Here is a 23,574-nt window from a genome sequence, read left to right as displayed (position 1 = left end):
TGTATCTTCTCACGTTTCTGTGTGTAACATTTGCACCAGTTCCAAAGTCTCAAATAAAAATTCCCTCTCTCCAGGCACTCACTTTGTGACATTTATTACACCGTGGCAACAGTCAGCCTGAAAACAACAGTTTGTGTCTGAAATCAAACATCACGTTTAAAAAAAATCTTAATTAATAATTCTCTTTATCCCCTGAATATTTTCCTTATTCACAAGGATTGTACCAGGTTTTCAAAATAAATCAAGTATTTTACTCAAATTTCAGCAGCCTGCAAGAGAGAATAAATGGACAGACAGATAATTTTTAAAGCAGCATGTAAATTACTGCTGAGGCATCTTGTATTCTACACAGAAATGGAGATGTATGGCAGAAAATGTTAATATTTCTAACACATAAGCATGACTGCAGTACTAATGAGGCCACAAAGCCATCAGCTCCAGGCTGCACATGACTTTGGCACTGCAGAGCAACGTAATGGTTTCCCCTCTCAATGAGAAATCTTATTTTTTTTTCTGGTTAAGCTGCCAAAAACTGTTACATTAAGACTTGAATTTATTTTGGCTGTAACAGTTCTGCATTCACTAGTCCAACTTTCACTATAACTATGACCTTTTTATGGAGTGACGTGCAGAAATATGAAATCTGCACGGCCAAAGTCGTTCTGTATTGTACTCGGCCGCCTGAGGGTTCTGATCAGCGAGGAGGTGGTGGAAACATCTCTCAGCTGTTTTGTCCTCCAGGCGCTACAGGATGAAGGGGAGTATGGAGGAGCGCAGCGTGGGATAATATCGGAACTCCTTCAGGTAGCTGCGGTGTTTGCCTTTGGCCCACACGGCCATCTGGATGAATGTTATGGCGGTGAATAAAGCCACGGGTACACACTGGGTCATCACGCTGAAACTGATCCAGGTGCCCAGCTGTAGATAAAATTACAGATTTTAAATGTGCAGCAAAGCAAAGCCAGCACCTGGCAGCAAAACCAAATATTCCAAAAGGTTTTGAAATCTGAAACTTTGTTGCAACCCCTACTGTCTGAAATATTGAGTTCTTGTTTGATTTGATGTCATCTTAAAGGTGAGATATATGGGAGGGAAAATATTTTGGCAGTAGTTTTTAAAGGAGTTGCAGTGCATCCGGAACGTACGTTGTATTCACAACACTTAACTTTTTCCCCATTTTGATCTGTTACAGCCTTATACCAAACTTTTTTCATGTTGTCATTATGGGGTATTGTGTGTAGAATTTTGAGGGGAAAAATGAATTTCATCCATTTTGGAGTAACATGACAAAATGTGGAAAAAGTTAAGCACTGTGACTACTTTCTGGATGCTTGGTATGTAGACAGGTGTGTGTCTTTCCAAATCATGTCCAATCAACTGAATTTACCCCAGGTGGACTCCAGTTAAGCTGTATACACATCTCAAGGATGATCAGCGGAAACAGGATGAACCTGAGCTCAATTTTGAGCTTCATGGCAAAGTCTGGGAATACTTAAGTTAAAACCCCAATTCTAATAAAGTTGGGACATTGTGTGAAATGTAAATAAAACAGAATACAATGATTTGCAAATCCTCTTCAACCTGTGACCACAGGACCTTTGTGGCCAGGACAGCAGTGGGATCGAACACGGACGGCTCGCACTAAAGACCATTCCTCTACCAGGTCAGCCAAAGAGGAATTCCCCATTAGCCAAGCTAGCGGGAACGTCTTGTCAATCAGGACCCAGTACCTTCATCCCGCTACAAACCTATATTCAATTGACTACACCACAAAGACAAGATATTTAATGTTCAAACTGATAAGTTTGGACATGTCTATCTCGGCTTTCAATGCTTACCAGTCCAGTAAGTATCAGTGAAATTGTGGAGAGCTGGACGTGTCCAAACTTGTCCTCTGACAAGCCGGAACAGAGGTGTTCCTTTGTCTCGCTTCCGAAGCGAATCGGTCTTTACGCGCGAAGCCTCCGCATGGCTTTCCATGACAAAATCTCTTGTTAAAAGTGAAATCTGCCGGAAAATGGCTGATGTCCAGCTCTTGTGATAACCAGAGAAAGAGCACACGACGGTCTCGTATCCACAGAGCCATCCGTTTAGAAATGGTCCGGTGGCTTGTGCTGCGTCGTCGCAGCTCGGAGCGCGGTGCGCCGAGTGTCCTTAAAGGGGTCCTTAAAGCTGTAGTAACAGACCTTATTTTCTGTGAAGCCCGTAAAATTTTCACCGAAAGCCAGATAAATTTTTCGAATGGTTTCCAGGTGCCAGTATCTAACAGCTTCTAAAAAAATTCTGATGGAAAAAAAGTCCTTTTCATTCCGCCATTTCCAGACAATGAAAATCCGACGAGGGGGCGGGACCACTCCTTCCACAAGGCATGCTCACAGGCGAATGACGTCACCGATAGGTGTGGAAAAACTCACGCATGCGCACGAGGGTTCAAGCATGTCTGATGTAAAAACATGAATGAAATCCATATAGTTTTTGAAAGAAATAAAAAGGACCGTTACTTTATTGACAGACTTCGTATATATATATATATATATATATATATATATATACACACACAGTAGTGTTCAGAATAATAGTAGTGCTATGTGACTAAAAAGATTTAATCCAGGTTTTGAGTATATTTCTTATTGTTACATGGGAAACAAGGTACCAGTAGATTCAGTAGATTCTCACAAATCCAACAAGACCAAGCATTCATGATATGCACACTCTTAAGGCTATGAAATTGGGCTATTATTAAAAAAAAAAAGTAGAAAAGGGGGTGTTCACAATAATGGTAGCATCTGCTGTTGACGCTACAAACTCAAATCTATTATGTTCAAACTGCTTTTTTTTTTTAGCAATCTTGTGAATCACTAAACTAGTATTTAGTTTTCATGATTTCTTCACATCTGCGAGGCATTAATTTTGTTGGTTTGGAACCAAGATTTTGCTCGTTTACTAGTGTGCTTGGGGTCATTGTCTTGTTGAAACACCCATTTCAAGGGCATGTCCTCTTCAGCATAAGGCAACATGACCTCTTCAAGTATTCTGACATATCCAAACTGATCCATGATACCTGGTATGCGATATATAGGCCCAACACCATAGTAGGAGAAACATGCCCATGTCATGATGCTTGCACCACCATGCTTCACTGTCTTCACTGTGAACTGTGGCTTGAATTCAGAGTTTGGGGGTCGTCTCACAAACTGTCTGTGGCCCTTGGACCCAAAAAGAACAATTTTACTCTCATCAGTCCACAAAATATTCCTCCATTTCTCTTTAGGCCAGTTGATGTGTTCTTTGGCAAATTGTAACCTCTTCTGCACGTCTTTTATTTAACAGAGGGACTTTGCGGGGGATTCTTGCAAATAAATTAGCTTCACACAGGCATCTTCTAACTGTCACAGCACTTACAGGTAACTCCAGACTGGCTTTGATCATCCTGGAGCTGATCAATGGGTGAGCCTTTGCCATTCTGGTTATTCTTCTATCCATTTTGATGGTTGTTTTCCGTTTTCTTCCACGCGTCTGTTTTTTTTTTTGTCCATTTTAAAGCATTGGAGATCATTGTAGATGAACAGCCTATAATTTTTTTGCACCTGCGTATACGTTTTCCCCTCTCCAATCAACTTTTTAATCAAACTACGCTGTTCTTCTGAGCAATGTCTTGAACGTCTCATTTTCCTCAGGCTTTCAAAGAGAAAAGCATGTTCAACAGGTGCTGGCTTCATCCTTAAATAGGGGACACCTGATTCACACCTGTTTGTTCCACAAAATTGACAAACTCACTGACTGGATGCCACACTACTATTATTGTGAACACCCCTTTTTCTACTTTTTTTTTTTTTTTACTAATAGCCCAATTTCATAGCCTTAAGAGTGTGCATATCATGAATGCTTGTTCTTGTTGGATTTGTGAGAATCTACTGAATCTACTGGAACCTTGTTTCCCATGTAACAATAAGAAATATACTCAAAACCTGGATTAATCTTTTTAGTCACACAGCACTACTATTATTCTGAACACTACTGTATATGGATTTTCTCAGGAAAAAAGAACCAAAGGTCAATCATTGGGGTCAAGGTAATTTGAATCACAGGTCAAAATTTGAGTTTCATATTGATTTGTGCCAAACCTGGCACACACGTTGGAGGGTTCTGGAATTGCCCAGATGAGGTCAGATTTGCCAAACGTCAATCACTGGAGTCAAAGTCATGCCTACCTGTCTGTTTTCTGGCTGATTTGGGTGAAGGTGAAGGTCACTGGGGTCAAATGTCAGATTGCTATGGCCATTTCTGTCTTCATGCCCACCGGTACTATTCGGGACAATATCCAAAATTCTGGTGCATTTTTTTACATTTGCATTTATTTTATACACACACAAGAAAGAATAAATCTATTTTTTGCCCATAGAGTCAAGTATGTCTGCATTTTTGCCTGCTTACCTCATATGTATAGTTTGGACAAGAAACCAAGGCAAAAATCCATGTGAATGGATTTTTTGTTGGGTAAGGAATCTTCTTGGTTTTTGATCCTGAGGTGATGGGTAGATACAAACGTTTTCTTCACTTGCAAGCAAATTCCAACACCATGTTATGGCTATTAAATGCATATCATGTAGATTGTTTGAAAGAAAAAAAAACCTTACCTGCAAGTTTGAGGTTGCGAAGTGCAATATGGATGGAAAAATTCCCAACTTGACAAAACTGTGGGAATATGGAGATCCATGGATGACCGATTACTGTTCTTAATTTGTATTCCAAAATCCTTCTGAATGACTTTGAACTTCAACTCATACGTACCAAGAAAACATAAAGTGACATGTTCACTTGCTGCTGCCCGTAATCTGTTGAGTCATAATAAAAATGTATGAACTTGGCAGCAAATGTCCAGCAAAGGTTTTGTGGTAATGAGTACTTACAGGGTGTGGTGTACAGTGGGTGATTAATGTAGTACGCCATCCAAGCTGCAAAGAACCAGTAATAGCCACAGTTCTGGAACAGAATCAAACACTTCAAATAGAGTTTGGTTCAGATATCAAAGTATGTCTGTGATCACAGAACCAGTGCTGAATAATAGTGTATATATACATCAGTGTCAAAGGTCAATGTGTGCAGCTCACAGACCTTAAATATGTTTCTGAGAGGCATGGTCCCGTGAGAGATACGATGGACAAACAGAGTCTCAAGAATCCTCTTGATGTAGTGAAAGGAGTGACACATGCAGGCCAGGCTACACACACACACACACACACACACACACACACACACACACACACACACACACACAAATGTGATTAACACACTGGCTCTAACAGTGTCAACATTGCAATATGCTGCTGGGCATCAAACTCTGGTTATTGGCGACTCTGTTTTGAGAAATGTGAAGTTAGCGACACCAGCAACCATAGTCAATTGTCTTCTGGGGGCCAGAGCAGGCGACATTGAAGGAAATTTGAAACTGCTGGCTAAGGCTAAGCGTAAATTTGGTAAGATTGTAATTCACGTCGGCAGTAATTTCACCCGGTTACGCCAATCAGAGGTCACTAAAATTAACATTGAATCGGTGTGTAACTTTGCAAAAACAATGTTGGACTCTGTAGTTTTCTCTGGGCCCCTCCCCAATCAGACCGGGAGTGACATGTTTAGCCGCATGTTCTCCTTGAATTGCTGGCTGTCTGTGTGGTGTCCAAAAAATGAGGTGGGCTTCATAGATAATTGGCAAAGCTTCTGGGGAAAACCTGGTCTTGTTAGGAGAGACGGCATCCATCCCACTTTGGATGGAGCAGCTCTCATTTCTAGAAATCTGGCCAATTTTCTTAAATCCTCCAAACTGTGACTATCCAGGGTTGGGACCATGAAGCAGAGTTGTAGTCTTACACACCTCTCTGCAGCTTCTCTCCCCCTGCCATCCCCTCATTACCCCATCCCCGTAGAGACGGTGCCTGCTCCCAGACCAGCAATAACATGTAAAAATCTATTTAAGCATAAAAATTCAAAAAGAAAAAATAATATAGCACCTTCAACTGCACCACAGACTAAAACAGTTAAATGTGGTCTATTAAACATTAGGTCTCTCTCTTCTAGTCCCTGTTAGTAAATGATATAATAATTGATCAACATATTGATTTATTCTGCCTTACAGAAACCTGGTTACAGCAGGATGAATATGTTAGTTTAAATGAGTCAACACCCCCGAGTCACACTAACTGCCAGAATGCTCGTAGCACGGGCCGAGGCGGAGGATTAGCAGCAATCTTCCATTCCAGCTTATTAATTAATCAAAAACCCAGACAGAGCTTTAACTCATTTGAAAGCTTGACTCTTAGTCTTGTCCATCCAAATTGGAAGTCCCAAAAACCAGTTTTATTTGTTATTATCTATCATCCACCTGGTCGTTACTGTGAGTTTCTCTGTGAATTTTCAGACCTTTTGTCTGACTTAGTGCTTAGCTCAGATAAGATAATTATAGTGGGTGATTTTAACATCCACACAGATGCTGAGAATGACAGCCTCAACACTGCATTTAATCTATTATTAGACTCAATTGGCTTTGCTCAAAATGTAAATGAGTCCACCCACCACTTTAATCATATCTTAGATCTTGTTCTGACTTATGGTATGGAAATTGAAGACTTAACAGTATTCCCTGAAAACTCCCTTCTGTCTGATCATTTCTTAATAACATTTACATTTACTCTGATGGACTACCCAGCAGTGGGGAATAAGTTTCATTACACTAGAAGTCTTTCAGAAAGCACTGTAACTAGGTTTAAGGATTTGATTGCTTCTTTATGTTCTCTAATGCCATATACCAACACAGTGCAGAGTAGCTACCTAAACTCTGTAAGTGAGATAGAGTATCTCGTCAATAGTTTTACATCCTCATTGAAGACAACTTTGGATGCTGTAGCTCCTCTGAAAAAGAGAGCTTTAAATCAGAAGTGCCTGACTCTGTGGTATAACTCACAAACTTGCAGCTTAAAGCAGATAACCCGTAAGTTGGAGAGGAAATGGCGTCTCACTAATTTAGAAGATCTTCACTTAGCCTGGAAAAAGAGTCTGCTGCTCTATAAAAAAGCCCTCCGTAAAGCTAGGACATCTTACTACTCATCACTAATTGAAGAAAATAAGAACAACCCCAGGTTTCTTTTCAGCACTGTAGCCAGGCTGACAAAGAGTCAGAGCTCTATCGAGCCGAGTATTCCTTTAACTTTAACTAGTAATGACTTCATGACTTTCTTTGCTAATAAAATTTTAACTATTAGAGAAAATATTACTCATAATTTTGGCTGTGGCCTGCTTTCAGTGATGCCGGTATTTGGTTAGACTCTTTCTCTCCGATTGTTCTGTCTGAGTTATTTTCATTAGTTACTTCATCCAAACCATCAACATGTCTATTAGACCCCATTCCTACCAGGCTGCTCAAGGAAGCCCTACCATTATTTAATGCTTCGATCTTAAATATGATCAATCTATCTTTATTAGTTGGCTATGTACCACAGGCTTTTAAGGTGGCAGTAATTAAACCATTACTTAAAAAGCCATCACTTGACCCAGCTATCTTAGCTAATTATAGGCCAATCTCCAACCTTCCTTTTCTCTCAAAAATTCTTGAAAGGGTAGTTGTAAAACAGCTAACTGATCATCTGCAGAGGAATGGTCTATTTGAAGAGTTTCAGTCAGGTTTTAGAATTCATCATAGTACAGAAACAGCATTAGTGAAGGTTACAAATGATCTTCTTATGGCCTCAGACAGTGGACTCATCTCTGTGCTTGTTCTGTTAGACCTCAGTGCTGCTTTTGATACTGTTGACCATAAAATTTTATTACAGAGATTAGAGCATGCCATAGGTATTAAAGGCACTGCGCTGCGGTGGTTTGAATCATATTTATCTAATAGATTACAATTTGTTCATGTAAATGGGGAGTCTTCTTCACAGACTAAGGTTAATTATGGAGTTCCACAAGGTTCTGTGCTAGGACCAATTTTATTCACTTTATACATGCTTCCCTTAGGCAGTATTATTAGACGGCATTGCTTAAATTTTCATTGTTACGCAGATGATACCCAGCTTTATCTATCCATGAAGCCAGAGGACACACACCAATTAGCTAAACTGCAGGATTGTCTTACAGACATAAAGACATGGATGACCTCTAATTTCCTGTTTTTAAACTCAGATAAAACTGAAGTTATTGTACTTGGCCCCACAAATCTTAGAAACATGGTGTCTAACCAGATCCTTACTCTGGATGGCATTACCCTGACCTCTAGTAATACTGTGAGAAATCTTGGAGTCATTTTTGATCAGGATATGTCATTCAATGCGCATATTAAACAAATATGTAGGACTGCTTTTTTGCATTTACGCAATATCTCTAAAATTAGAAAGGTCTTGTCTCAGAGTGATGCTGAAAAACTAATTCATGCATTTATTTACTCTAGGCTGGACTATTGTAATTCATTATTATCAGGTTGTCCTAAAAGTTCCCTGAAAAGCCTTCAGTTAATTCAAAATGCTGCAGCTAGAGTACTAACGGGGACTAGAAGGAGAGAGCATATCTCACCCATATTGGCCTCTCTTCATTGGCGTCCTGTTAATTCTAGAATAGAATTTAAAATTCTTCTTCTTACTTATAAGGTTTTAAATAATCAGGTCCCATCTTATCTTAGGGACCTCATAGTATCATATCACCCCAATAGAGCGCTTCACTCTCAGACTGCAGGCTTACTTGTAGTTCCTAGGGTTTGTAAGAGTAGAAGGAGGCAGAGCCTTCAGCTTTCAGGCTCCTCTCCTGTGGAACCAGCTCCCAATTCAGATCAGGGAGACAGACACCCTCTCTACTTTTAAGATTAGGCTTAAAACTTTCCTTTTTGCTAAAGCTTATAGTTAGGGCTGGATCAGGTGACCCTGAACCATCCCTTAGTTATGCTGCTATAGACTTAGACTGCTGGGGGGTTCCCATGATGCACTGAGTGTTTCTTTCTCCTTTTGCTCTGTATGCACCACTCTGCATTTAATCATTAGTGATTGATCTCTGCTCCCCTCCACAGCATGTCTTTTTCCTGGTTCTCTCCCTCAGCCCCAACCAGTCCCAGCAGAAGACTGCCCCTCCCTGAGCCTGGTTCTGCTGGAGGTTTCTTCCTGTTAAAAGGGAGTTTTTCCTTCCCACTGTCGCCAAGTGCTTGCTCACAGGGGGTCGTTTTGACCGTTGGGGTTTTTACGTAATTATTGTATGGCCTTGCCTTACAATATAAAGCGCCTTGGGGCAACTGTTTGTTGTGATTTGGCGCTATATAAATAAAATTGATTGATTGATTGACATGTCTGTGCAAATCCAGGGATGGTATGTTTTGCAGCTGATTCCTGAAAACATAAGTGGTCTGACACTCACTGTACGACCCAGTGTTTGCTGCTGGTGAAGTCGTATTTGGGAGCGTAGATGAAGGGCAGGCGGAAGTAAAACATTAGGTAAATGAGCAGTGGACCAGCACATTCTGTCAGGAACACCTAACAAAAGACAACAAAGGTTTGCAGAATAAGCTATAACAATACAAACCTACCCATATGCATCTCCAATGTATTCCTAGGCAACAGAAAAGCCTAGGTATGTGCTCTATAAAATACAGCGAGTGAATACGTAAATACATCAGGGTTCCTGGAGATCACCTGCTCTTTTCTAACTTCCCCTGCACCACTACCAGTTAAATAAATCAGGGTTGGTGACCCATTGGAATAGATCAATAAATTAGTCATCCTTAGAGTTTTAACAACTCAAAAAGAAAGACACCAGAGGGCCGATGCATACACTGTGCAAACTGCACAACACACTATAAATCTACAATATACAGTAAATGTATCTGTAATGGTGTTTTTGACTCTATATGACCTCATCATATGACTTTTGAGTGACTTCATTGTGAAGTCATTCATATCAACCATTCAAACATTTTTCTGATCAATATATGGTTTAGATCATCCATCTAGGTTTCTTGGTTGTTGAGACAGACAAAAGAAGGTGTTTTCCAGACCATGTTTTCCTTTAAACTTTTGACCACACTACACTATTGGGTAGTACAGTGGTAGCTCTGTAAATACATCTACTGATGCTACTGGACACATCTTCAGTGATATTCCTGGAATCACTGGGTATTTCGGGTCTTTCAACATCACAGACCCTCATCCAGGTGACCCAGCTGTGGCTGATCAGACCCCAGCTTGTGTCCAGTTGGCAAATCTAGCTACACTGTTCCCATGGATCTCCTCTCTTGAGCCATAGCCATCTTGAGGCTTCCTCTTTGGTGGTAATGTGGATGAATCTTCTCTTCACTCAATGATACCTAACAGACTGATGGCTCTGGACAGGGACCAGGCTGCAAAGCCTCTGCACCCTACCTCTATTGGGAGACATGTAGCTCTCCATCTAGCTTGTCAACACTCACTGACAAGTCCCTTGTACTTAGCGAGCTTCGTTTCAAAGGCGTCTTCCAGGTGATCTTCCTAAGGGACTGTAAGCTCCAACAGAACCATTTGTTTGGTGGATTCAGACCAGCGCATGATATCTGGTCTTACAGTGGTGGTCACAATGTGGTTGGGGAACTTGAATTGCCGTTCCAGGTCCACCAGCAGCTGCCAGTCCCTCGCCGTGGCCAGTATACTTGCAGATGTTCTTGCAGCTGGTTTTGGCTGCTTTCCAGCTCTGATGAAGGTGATGGCTTGCTTGGAGGGGCGGGAGCACTTGGTCCACTCAACTCCTGTAGCAATGGCTTCAGCGATAGCCTTCAGTACCTGGTCATGCCTCCATCTGTACCTTCCCTCCCCCAGTGCCTTTGAGCAGCAACTCAGGATGTACTCTCGGGTTCCATACTTGGAGCACAGTGGACATGCTGGTGACTCCACTTTGCCCCATATGTGAAGGTTGGATGGACTGGGAAGCACATTGTATACCGCCTGGATAAGAAATTGACCCGATGTGGCTCTGCCTTCCACAGCTCAGCCCATGTAACCTTCCTCCCGACTGTGTTCTCCCATCGTGTCCAGGCCACCTGTTGCCTCAACCCTGCTGTCCTGGAGGTTCTCTCCTCCTCAACCACTGCTCTTACCTCCTCCTGGACAAGGCAGAATTGGACTAGGTAGAATTACCATTTTTGGAACAACAGAGCCTAGTCAGGACAATCATCTAATAAGGGTCCCCAGGCTAGACCAACCACGCTAATCCTCTAGCCTACTTCAAAACATGAGACAAAACATCCCACCCCACTGTAATGTATTTCTGTTAAAAACCCCTCGCATATATTGGATAGAGCAGTCTGGACGTGCCCAGTAACAGAGGTACGAAATGAAGTTCAGCACTGACACTCACCAATTCGACGAAAGTGGGTACCCTTATTTGCTACTGAAAGTGGGCCCGGTCCCTACAGTATGAGGAGGTGATGGTCTACTGGTGAAGTGTTCAAAACCGGTTCAAAACCCATCCAGACTGGAAAATCACTAAAGGCCCTTGGGCAAGGTCCGCAGTCCCCTAGCTGCTCCAGGTGTGTAGTGAGCACCTTGCATGGCAGCACCCTGGCATCAGTGTATGAGTGTGTCTGTGTAAATGGGTGAATGTGAGGCGTAATTGTAAAGCCCTTTGACCTTAAGCCTAAGGCACACCTGTGCAAGAATTATGCTGTCTAATCAGCATCTTGATATGCCACACCTGTGAGGTGGGATGGATTATCTTGGCAAAGAAGTGCTCACTAACACAGATTTAGACACTAACACAGATTTAGTGAACAATATTTGAGAGAAATAGGTCTTTTGTGTATATAGAAAACATTTTAGATCTTTGTAGATCTTTGACTTCAGCTCATGAAAAATGGGAGCAAAACCAAAAGTGTTGCATTTACATTTTTGTTCAGTGTATATCTCAGAGAGGTTACATACAATGCATGTGGGAACTATGGATGAACAGAAGGCCAACATCCACACTGACCACAAATCACCTGGTAGCTCAGTGCTCTAACATCAACAGAAGGAAGCTACTATCAACACTGGAGATCCAGAGGCTACAACACATGAGCAGTGTGAAGAGAGTCGTGGTACCCAAACACCTGCAATGACAGCTGCATCTGAGATGAGGATGACCCAAGCAGACAGCAACACAACCAAGAGAAGGATTTGCCCGGTTCAATGACAAAGTCCTGTCAGAAGAGATGCTTGCTCCCAGCATTACAGAAACCAATGAGTTTCTGTGTAGGCTCTCAGCTGTCCAGTTGTCCAGAAGATTCAAGCTTCTCTACTATAGAAACCAATGAGCTCGTATACACCACTGCCACAGTAAACCTAGAAACACTTCAGAGATTAAGATTAAGAATGCATGCAGAGAGAGTGCTCCATAAAGAAGAAGATGGGGAGTCCAAATCATCAAACGTCCAGAAGAATGTTATTTGGCTAAAGCCCTGGTCACACAGCACTAACCAAGGACACTGATGCCAAAATGAAACAAGAAATCTGGACTTACACTAACTTTCGGAGACATTGTTTAACCGTTGGATCTTCTGGGAGGGTAGGAAGCCGATCAAACCTGGCAGGCCCAAACGTATCGTGAGGGTCTGCTGGGAATGACTGGCGGAACCCTCTGTCAGCGAGGTCTTCAACTCCCATCTCCGGGAGAGCTTCTCCCAGATCCCGTGGGAGGTTGGAGACATGGAGTCCGAGTGGACCATGTTCTCTACCTCCATTGTCGATACGGCTGCTCGTAGCTGTGGTCGCAAGGTCTCTGGTGCCTATCGCGGCGGCAATCCCCGAACCCGGTGGATGCCGTCAAGCTGAAGAAGGAGTCCTACTTATCTTTGTTGGTCGGTGGGACCCCAGAGGCAGCTGACAGGTACCGGCAGGCCAAGCGTGCCGCAGCCCGTGCGGTCGCAGAGGCAAAAACTGCCCCCGCGACCTGACTCCGGATAAAGCGGAAGAAAATGGATGGACGGATGTTTAACCGTCGTCCAGCTTCGTTTCTGTAGTTGGCACTTCGTCAGAATTTTCAAACTGTTGAAAAATGTGAATGAATCCTGATGACAACCTCAATTCGTCTGTATTCTGTTTTGCTTTCTGTCTTGACAGTTCCTCATAATTTGCTTAGCTCCCATAACGTCATTGTTCCATTTGATTGTCGTCCAACTTTGTCCAACCTCCCAAATCTGATGTCTTGCAGGAACATTGACGATATCTGAACAGATCAATAACTAAAGATCAGATGAGCCGAATGTGACTCGTCCATGTGTGGGATGAAAAGCAACGTTGTCATACAGAAACAATAACGACAAGAATGTTTGATCAATTATGGAGAGCACAGACTCGCTGCAGAAATGATCACAGCATCAAGGTCGCTGTTTGCTTCGTTTTTCTTTTGTTAGTTTCGCTTTCATTTTGGTCTTTTATGCGCTCTGCACTTGCAGGCTTTTCGGTGATGGGAGAAGTGCTGGCTCATTCCTCCAATTTTTCTTGATGATTTGTGGCTTTGTGACTTTTTTCCTTCGTCCAGCGATCGCCGTGTGACCTGTCCCTAATAGAAGTACAGAAAGGCATCATTACAGACAGGTCCTGGATGGATAAGAAGTACAGCAAGATGTCCATAACTGAGGCCCTAGAAACAGCCAAACAAAGGGTCACAGGTCTGGCTACAAGACTGAAGAGATACACCAGAGAAGCAGAGGCCAGTGACCTTTGAAAGGGGAAACAGAAGCATAAGGACAGACCCGCTGACACTGAGTAAAACTAGAGAAAAAGGCATCACACAACATCAGTGGACCCAAGACCACACCATAGCAACCTCCCAGAGCAAGAACCAATCAACATCACAAGGGCAGACAACAAATAGTCTCAGGAATGAAGAGCTGGACACCACTGGGACTGGATATGACCCACACCTATTGGCTGAAGATAGCAGGTGCTCACCCAGACTGGCCAACAAGGAGAAGAACAATTGTGATCATGAAGGATCCCCACAAGGGGACTATCGGTCAATTACCTCTCCACAACATGGAAGTCCCTCTCAAGCAACATCGCAACCAAGTTCAGCAGGCAAATGAGTCAACACATGCCAGAGAGTCAAAGCACTAGCTACTGGTTGGCAGAGTAATACACCAGGACTCTAAGACCAGGTAGACCAACCTGAGCACAGCCTGGAATGACTAGCCTATGAGTCAATGCCCCACACAAGGATACTGGAGTGCTTGGCACTATACAAGGTTAACAGGGGCGTCAAAATCCAACCCCTCATTTGCATCATGACACCTGGGTAACTGATCAAGTAGGTGATTGCCTGTTGGGGTGAAATATGATTGGGACCTTGTGTGCCACGTGGCTGTTATGGTAACCATGAAGACCCAACAGGAACCCTGAACATGAGACAGCTATCTGGGCTCTGGTGAAATAAGAAGTCCACAACAGCAGATTAAGGGAAGGAGGTGATGGATTGTAAACCAAGGGCTGTGAGGGTGGATGAAGGGATTTCCCAGCCATCAAACCAGGCTAAGGATCTCTCAAGGACCATGTGTTTGTCGGCGTGCAATGACATTCCCACGTGAAACAAACCCATGTACGTGTATCTCTAGCTCGACTGTGAGGGTAGATTTTCTCTGTGTCCACCATCCCATCTGGGAATCAATCAAAAGGTGATCTTCCACGCCACCGAGGGATTTCCACAATGACGACAAGGCTAACAGTGCACTGATAACCTGATGACGCCCCAGTGCCAAACCCTGTGTCATAAGGGGCGACTGATTCTTGCCATCTTCAAAGATGTGCTGAAGCATTTTGTCACAGTAGTACGTCCAACCTGCACCCATCGGTGACTGAGAGGCAGCCTGTAACACCAGCTTTATACACACACAAAGTGATGAGCACGGCTGATACAGGAGCTGCTGTGAAATCAGACCCTGAATCAGCGCCTCCTGCCTGAGCAGCACATAGGGGTGGGTGCCACCAACGTGTGGAGGAGTAACGAGGGGGAGGTAAGGGCAGAGAGTGTGGTCAGGTCAGGGGGATAAACACCTTTGGGAGAAATGGGGCCAGGAGATTATATGTTCTAGGACAGAGGATACGAGGAGCAGGAGGTGAGAGAAAAATGAACCACAGAAAATCGTCTCCATCACTGTGGGCTGATATTTATACTGAGGTACTGAGTGGGTGAGAGACTGTGGCCGGTTATATTTAAAATACAACTAGCTCAGCAGGCCAAACTAGTGCTCATTAATGGAGAATTAACTTTAATCCATCCATTTATATCCTTCTTGGATCACGTTTTCTTCTTAAGACTTAGCTGCTGAAAAAGAATTGTGAACAGCAACAACAGTTTGCTGGGGTGGGGAGGTGGGGGTGGTGGTGTCCAAGTCTTAATTGGGGAGGCTGACCTGCTAGTTCTCCAGTAATTTCAACAATGCTATTGCTGCTTTAGGTAACTTATGCTATGATATGAAGCCATATAAATAATGTAAAACTGAGGCATGGTCAGGTGTAGTGCTGATCCACTGGTACCGTAAGGTGCAGAAATTGATTGTGCCATAAATTTGCAAGAAACTACAACCCCTGGCAATAATTATGGAATCACCGGCCTCGGAGGATGTTCATTCAGTTGTTTAATTTTGTAGAAAAAAGCAGATCACAGACATGACACAAAACTAAAGTCATTTCAAATGGCAACTTTCTGGCTTTAAGAAACACTATAAGAAATCAGGAAAAAAAATTGTGGCAGTCAGTAACGGTTACTTTTTTAGACCAAGCAGAGGGAAAAAAATATGGACTCACTCAATTCTGAGGAATAAATTATGGAATCACCCTGTAAATTGTCATCCTCAAAACTAACACCTGCATCAAATCAGATCTGCTCGTTAGTCTGCATCTAAAAAGGAGTGATCACACCTTGGAGAGCTGTTGCACCAAGTGGACTGACATGAATCATGGCTCCAACACGAGAGATGTCAATTGAAACAAAGGAGAGGATTATCAAACTCTTAAAAGACGGTAAATCATCACGCAATGTTGCAAAAGATGTTGGTTGTTCACAGTCAGCTGTGTCTAAACTCTGGACCAAATACAAACAACATGGGAAGGTTGTTAAAGGCAAACATACTGGTAGACCAAGGAAGACATCAAAGCGTCAAGACAGAAAACTTAAAGCAATATGTCTCAAAAATTGAAAATGCACAACAAAACAAATGAGGAACGAATGGGAGGAAACTGGAGTCAACGTCTGTGACCGAACTGTAAGAAACTGCCTAAAGGAAATGGGATTTACATACAGAAAAGCTAAACAAAAGCCATCATTAACACCTAAACAGAAAAAAACAAGGTTACAATGGGCTAAGGAAAAGCAATCGTGGACTGTGGATGACTGGATGAAAGTCATATTCAGTGATGAATCTCGAATCTGCATTGGGCAAGGTGATGATGCTAGAACTTTTGTTTGGTGCCGTTCCAATGAGATTTTTAAAGATGACTGCCTGAAGACAACATGTAAATTTCCACAGTCATTGATGATATGGGGCTGCATGTCAGGTAAAGGAACTGTGGAGATGGCTGTCATTACATCATCAATAAATGCACAAGTTTACGTTGATATTTTGGACACTTTTCTTATCCAATCAATTGAAAGGATGTTTGGGGATGATGAAATCATTTTTCAAGATGATAATGCATCTTGCCATAGAGCAAAAACGGTGAAAACATTCCTTGCAAAAAGACACATAGGGTCAATGTCATGGCCTGCAAATAGTCCGGATCTCAATCCAATTGAAAATCTTTGGTGGAAGTTGAAGAAAATGGTCCATGACAAGGCTCCAACCTGCAAAGCTGATCTGGCAACAGCAATCAGAGAAAGTTGGAGCCAGACTGATGAAGAGTACTGTTTGTCACTCATTAAGTCCATGCCTCAGAGACTGCTAGCTGTTATAAAAGCCAGAGGTGGTGCAACAAAATACTAGTGATGTGTTGGAGCGTTCTTTTGTTTTTCATGATTCATAATTTTTTCCTCAGAATTGAGTGATTCCATATTTTTTCCCTCTACTTGGTCTAAAAAAGTAACCGTTACTGACTGCCACAATTTTTTTTTTCCTGATTTCTTATAGTGTTTATTAAAGCCAGAAAGTTGCCATTTGAAATGACTTTAGTTTTGTGTCATGTCTGTGATCTGCTTTTTTTCTACAAAATTAAACAACTGAATGAACATCCTCCAAGGCCGGTGATTCCATAATTTTTGCCAGGGGTTGTAGTATAATGCCATGCACAGAGGGTTTATACAAGATATAAGGCAGATTATTAGAATATACCACACAGACAGAGTCAGGATATGCATACCCTCTATTTGCACACACAGGGATGCACTTTAGCACGTAAAACTAACATGAAATTGAACTGAAAACCAAAATTACCAAAATAAAAGTACAAACTATTTAAAAAAAATTACAAAACATTAATGAGGAGATGAGGTGGTTGGAGGAGAAAGAGGAAGTGCTGCATGAACAAAGCGCTCAAATGCTTCACCTCAGGTAGCTGTGGTGGATGGCTGCTGTTTTTGTTTGCATGCTTTGCTGCTTTGCATGCAGAATTATTTCCTCATCAGAAAATCTCTTATTTCAGAGTTTCCCATCCAAATAGCAAAGTACCAGCACCTGGTACACTTGTATCCTAAAGGCAGTGACAAATGACACTCCCACTGTTTTTTATATATTATCCACAAAACACACCCATGAATAAAGTGACTAATTACCACCCCTTTGCACCCTACACCCTACTTTGTACTCTGATTACATACTGGGTAAAGAAAAAAGAGGAGATGGACATGCCCCAAAAATAATGCACTTTATGCTTTAGACAGTGCTCCATAGATCACAAAGATAGGGGCCCCAATGTTCAGTCTTAAACAGTGTTGGACTCACTTCTTGGAGCTGAACATGATGTTAATTTAACTCTCTACTGGGTTTTTTTTTTTTTCTTTCCATGAGTTGAGTGAGGACTTTGAGGAATGTTTTCTACCAGTAGCAGCACTGTTGCTTTATAACAAGAAAGTCGCAAATTTAAACCTAAACTGACAATTTCATATACTCCCTGTGTCTCTACAATCTGACATCATTCAAGGTTAGACACTTATTTTTCAGTCAACAAGTTTCCTTATTATTGTCATCCATTTGATTTTGATTTAACCTTTATTTAACCAGGTAAGTTATTAAGAAAAACAATTCTTATTTACAATAACGACCTGGTGGATAGGGAAAAACACAGGGGTAAATCACAAATATCCATGTCCATTGTGTTTGTAGTTTACACTGTTAGAGTTAATTTGATAACATTATAAGTGTTAAAAAATAAACACTTTAGTGTCTGTTCAAATATGCAGTTTTTTTGGGACCTTAGATGATTTTCAGTTTAAATTTATGCAACAAGGTGAGACATATGTTGCCATTTTGATTAATTTCAAATGAACATTCTGTACATATTGCATGGTATAATGACGTTTTTTTGCACTTTCAGCTAAGGACTTGGATCTGGTACAGTAGTTACACTGTGACAATGAAGCTGCTGTGTTATAAGAAACTATGGCACTGCGCTCGTACAGTGCAAACTTCCACCAACACTAGTTTCCAATTCCACAAGTTTTTACTTTGGAAAAAATGTTCAAGGTCAAAGTCCTGTCAGAAGTGTCTTTTCATAAGTTCAAATATAATACAAAATATAGATCAAAGGGGCTTTTCAGTGTTAAAATCAAATATCTGCTAAATCCGCAAGACGGATCAGATGTGGATCAAAGTTAGTCTATTCAGTGAGAGTGTCAGTTTGCACCTCATTGTCACAAATGACAGTGATTGAGGCACTTTTGATTGAGAAATAATGCAAAATGTACACAAAATCACTTCACTTTCAGAGTGATTGGGGCACGTTTGATTAAGATAAAATGTGAAATATACATTAAAAGGGGTTTTCAATGTTAAATTTAAATGCCCACAAAATCTGTAACCTGGATCAGATCCGGATCAAACTTTGTCAGTCGATAAAGAATTAAAGGATACCATCCTACATAACAAAAGAAATGTGATCTTTTTTGACAGAGTTATGAATCATTCAATGTTAAAGGATAGGAATTTTTCCAATATTTCAATGCTTTTTCTGACTATGCCCTTTGACCTATGACCTTCAAAGTTAAATCAGTTCTTGCCTATCAGGATATGAATCTTCAGTAAAAATTTCATAACGATACGTGAAAAAATGTGGGCTCCAGGCTGTTCAAAAACAGACAAACAAACAAATGGGCGAAAACATAACCTAGTAAGTGTACTAATGTGCAATGTTGTTAATCTCAAGTCAAAATTCTCTGATAATGTAGCACCAAATCACAACACAAGTCATGTCAAGGTCCTATGCATGAGTAAGTTTTAAACCCCTGCTCACAGATCCCTCCGTATCATGCAAGCAAAACCCGGAGTTCAAAAGTTCCAATTTTGACCATGCACAGCTCAACTGTTTTCTTTAGGACAACATAAACAGTTGGTAAGGGTCATATATCAGCGATCAGCATCAAATATTAGTGAGTGCTGAAAACAGTTGGACCTTGGTGGAAGTCTTAGCTGTCTGAGTGTCCTTCCACTTTTACAGCTGTGATTAGATTAGATTAGATTAGAGATTAGATCAAACTATATTGATCCATTGGGAAGAGTCCTTCAGGGAAATTGAAGTTCCAGCAGCATTGTATAGCAGCACACAGGGTAAGAAGCACACAGAATATCAAAAGTGAAAGCAAAAAACAGTTTGCAAATATAAATATAAATACACAATATAAATACCAGACATACTGATCAGTACTGGTTTACTGGCTACTATTGTTCCTCTCCTTCCCATCCTCTGTCTTCCTGTTACTCTTCCTCCCCCTGAGTGAGGAGTTGTACAGTCTGATGGCCTGAGGGGCAAAGAGTTTTTCAGTCTGTTGGTCCTGCACTTGGGAAGGAGCAATCTGTGGATGAAGAGGCTCCTCTGGTTGCTGATGACGGTGTGCAGAGGCTGAGTGGCATCTATGTCATTGTGTCACTGTTATGTGTTTGTGAAGAGGTTCACTCACGGTTCCAAAGGAGACCTGAGGTCCGAGATCACTGAAGTAAAAGGTGGCTGTGGTTCCAACCGGTAGACTCTGAAGAACATCCTCATCCCTGAGACTTTTGGTCTCTGAGAATCATGACAGTTCATAACCATAAACAAATATGCCCCTTACCTGATTTATACGAGGGCTGTCAATAAAGTATAGGTCCTTTTTATTTTTTTCAAAAACTATATGGATTTCATTCATATGTTTTTACGTCAGACATGCTTGAACCCTCGTGCGCATGCGTGAGTTTTTCCACGCCTGTCGGTGACGTCATTCGCCTGTGAGCACTCCTTGTGGGAGGAGTCGTCCAGCCCCTCGTCGGAATTCCTTTGTCTGAGAAGTTGCTGAGAGACTGGCGCTTTGTTTGATCAAAATTTTTTCTAAACCTGTGAGACACATCGAAGTGGACACGGTTCGAAAAATTAAGCTGGTTTTCGGTGAAAATTTTAACGGCTGATGAGAGATTTTGAGGTGATACTGTCGCGTTAAGGACTTCCCACGGTGCGAGACGTCGCGCAGTGCTCTCAGGCGCCGTCGTCAGCCTGTTTCAAGCTGAAAACCTCCACATTTCAGGCTCTATTGATCCAGGACGTCGTGAGAGAACAGAAGTTTCAGAAGAAGCCGGTTTCAGCATTTTATCCGGATATTCCACTGTTAAAGGAGATTTTTTAATGAAAGACGTGCGGACAGGTCCGCGCGTCGGTACGCAGCCGGCGCGGTGCTGCGGCACAGGAAAAACACCTCCGTGTTGATAACCATTTGTAAAATCCAGGTGGCTTTTGATGGCTTTCAGTGGAGTGAGTATCTGAGAAATTGTTTAACAGCTGGACATGTTCCAACTTGTCCTTAAGGCTTCCAACAGAGGTGTTTTTCCTGTGGTGGAGCATCGCGGCAGCTGCGAGCCGACGCTGCAATCCGCCCGCACGTCTTTCATTAAAAAAATCTCCTTTAACAGTGGAATATCCAGATAAAATGCTGAAACCGACTTCTTCTGAAACTTCTCTGTTCTCTCATGACGTCCTGGATCAATAGAGCCTGAAATGTGGAGGTTTTCAGCTTGAAACAGGCTGACGACGGCGCCTGAGAGTGCTGCGCGACGTCTCGCACCGTGGGAAGTCCTTAAAGCGACAGTATCACCTCAAAATCTCTCATCAGCTGTTAAAATTTTCACCGAAAACCAGCTTAATTTTTCGAACCGTGTCCACTTCGATGTGATCAAACAAAGCGCCAGTCTCTCAGCAACTTCTCAGACAAAGGAATTCCGACGAGGGGCTGGACGACTCCTCCCACAAGGAGTGCTCACAGGCGAATGACGTCACCGACAGGCGTGGAAAAACTCACGCATGTGCACGAGGGTTCAAGCATGTCTGACATAAAAACATATGAATGAAATCCATATAGTTTTTGAAAAAAATAAAAAGGACCTATACTTTATTGACAGACCTCGTAATCATTTATTTGAGTGAAATAACAACAGAACATTTTATTTCAAACAGAAGTTGTGGTAAACATACTTGTGTCCAAATGCAGGGATTGTCTGGAGGGATACCACTTTGGATCTGCCAAAATAAACAGGGACATTTCTGTAGATATTACTGAGCAAAAGGAAGACCAACCAAAGATGACAACAGCAATAATAATTTAGGCTTCATTCTGTAAACATACTTACATGATTTGTGAAACAAAGCTTTAATATCCAAAATAGTGGCAGTAGGCTCAACCTGCAAACCAAGTGTAAAAATAATACTGCAATATATAATATCATTAGGGATAGACTCTCCCCAACACCCCACCCCTCCACAATAAAATAAAATAAAAAACTGTCTGTATAATCTTTACCACAGAAATGGCAATAATAAACTAAACATAATATTAAATAAATATAATAAATGAAAAATAATAATTTAATAAATACATGAATCCATAATAAAATAAAATAAAGCTTAATAAAAAGTATCTGTAATCTTTACCACAGAAATGGGCAGTAATAAATTAAACATAATATTAGATAAATATAACAAATAAAAATAATTGAATAAATACACAAATCCATAATAAAATAAAATAAAGCAAAATAAAAAAACTCTGTAATCTTTACCATAGAAATAGCAATCATAAATTAAACATAATATTACATAAATACAATAAATAACATAACACTTTCATAAATATGCAAATGTTAAAATTCATTGCACTGCTAATAATAATAATAATAACAATATAGTATTGTATTATTATTTATTACTTAATATAAAATACATTTAAACATTTGCACAGAAATTTGGTTTAAAAAAAATGAATATTACTGGTCTATTAACAATGCAATTGCTGACTTTGATGCAGTTCTGTATAGTTAGTTGCTAAGCGAGTATTTGCAGGGTCATTGGCAGTCATGACTTCCTGCAGCAGGGAAATTTCCGGCTCCTAACTGCAATCACTCCACAGAAATGTACGGTAACTGAGAATGGCCACGTTTGACCGTGCAGTCTGTTTATGTGTAAAATTACCTTTCTTCAAGTGCAAACATGTCTCCCCTGGCTTCAAGTAATCACAGTCTGTGTTTGAGGTGTTTGGAGTGTAGACAAAACCTTACATGATGAGTCCTGGTTCAGAATGCACCCGGAGGTGATCGCTGATATGACATGCCCACCCTGACACCTACCTTGTCTAGCAGGAGTAGTTTCTCCTTCGTCTTCAAGTCCAAAATCTCCACCTCAAAGTAAACAATCCTCTTGGCTTTTTTGGGAGGTTTGGGTTTTGGCTTCAGTGCAACAGCAGACTTCTTTTCTGGTTCTGCCTTGCTTACATTCTTTGCCTTCAAAGCGAGTACATCCATGACACTTCAACAGCCCGGTGAGATCTGCTCAGTGATGCTGGATGTCGCTCGCAGATATGCACCCCAGCCCTCAACAACCGCCAGCCCAGTCCGATCCCTCTTTGGGATTGTTTACGCTCGACTGCACAAATGTGAGAAGAGGGTAAAGGAGGGCGGCTGTAAAGTCAACCTTCTCCTCACCTGAAGAGCGGCCTCCTCCAGAACCAGACCCTCCCTACAAACAAAATGCACTGAAGACGAAACTGGAGAGCCCCAAGACATAATTCACAGCATGCCATTTGCAAGGCTAAATATAAGATGTCTGATTTGCTCTGCTGCGGCTCAATAGCCATGGAAAGCTACATGCCCAGTGACACATGCCAGCGAGCCCCTCATTACACCTATAAGACACATCTCCTGCCCGATTTGGAGATGATCCTCTTCAAATCCCAATCCCCTCAGACCACCTGTGGACAGCATAACAAAGATTCATATACAGGATAATCAAACCCTGTGCTTAAATTCCTGTTGGGAATGTGAGGGGCCAAAGCCAATGCTGAGTGGAAGAAGATTTGATATGACTTGCATCACATGACATATATCTATATTCTATGGGCTATTTATAACCTGTAGGATGAGTCCATGCCAGCAGCCAG

At 41.6% G+C, this 23,574-nt stretch overlaps 1 protein-coding gene across 1 annotated transcript; it reads right to left on the bottom strand.

Moving 5' to 3' along the window:
* Positions 1-585: 585 nt before the first annotated feature.
* tecra (trans-2,3-enoyl-CoA reductase a) lies at positions 586-23,230 on the bottom strand. The gene is made up of 11 exons (XM_034190154.1): positions 22,766-23,230; positions 21,773-21,824; positions 21,618-21,662; positions 20,080-20,183; positions 9,388-9,503; positions 5,116-5,221; positions 4,911-4,983; positions 4,792-4,835; positions 4,638-4,695; positions 4,435-4,523; positions 586-918 (listed from the first exon to the last, which is right to left on the bottom strand). The coding sequence occupies exons 1-11, from the start codon at positions 22,937-22,939 to the stop codon at positions 745-747; spliced, it is 1,035 nt and encodes a 344-aa protein (XP_034046045.1). The 5' UTR covers positions 22,940-23,230; the 3' UTR covers positions 586-744.
* Between the last annotated feature and the right edge of the window lie 344 nt (positions 23,231-23,574).

Source organism: Thalassophryne amazonica, chromosome 16 (assembly GCF_902500255.1).
Source record: "Thalassophryne amazonica chromosome 16, fThaAma1.1, whole genome shotgun sequence".
Classification (NCBI taxonomy): Eukaryota; Metazoa; Chordata; class Actinopteri; order Batrachoidiformes; family Batrachoididae; genus Thalassophryne; species Thalassophryne amazonica.
Note: the sequence above shows the minus strand (reverse complement) of the source record. Positions and strands in the feature narration are given on the sequence as shown.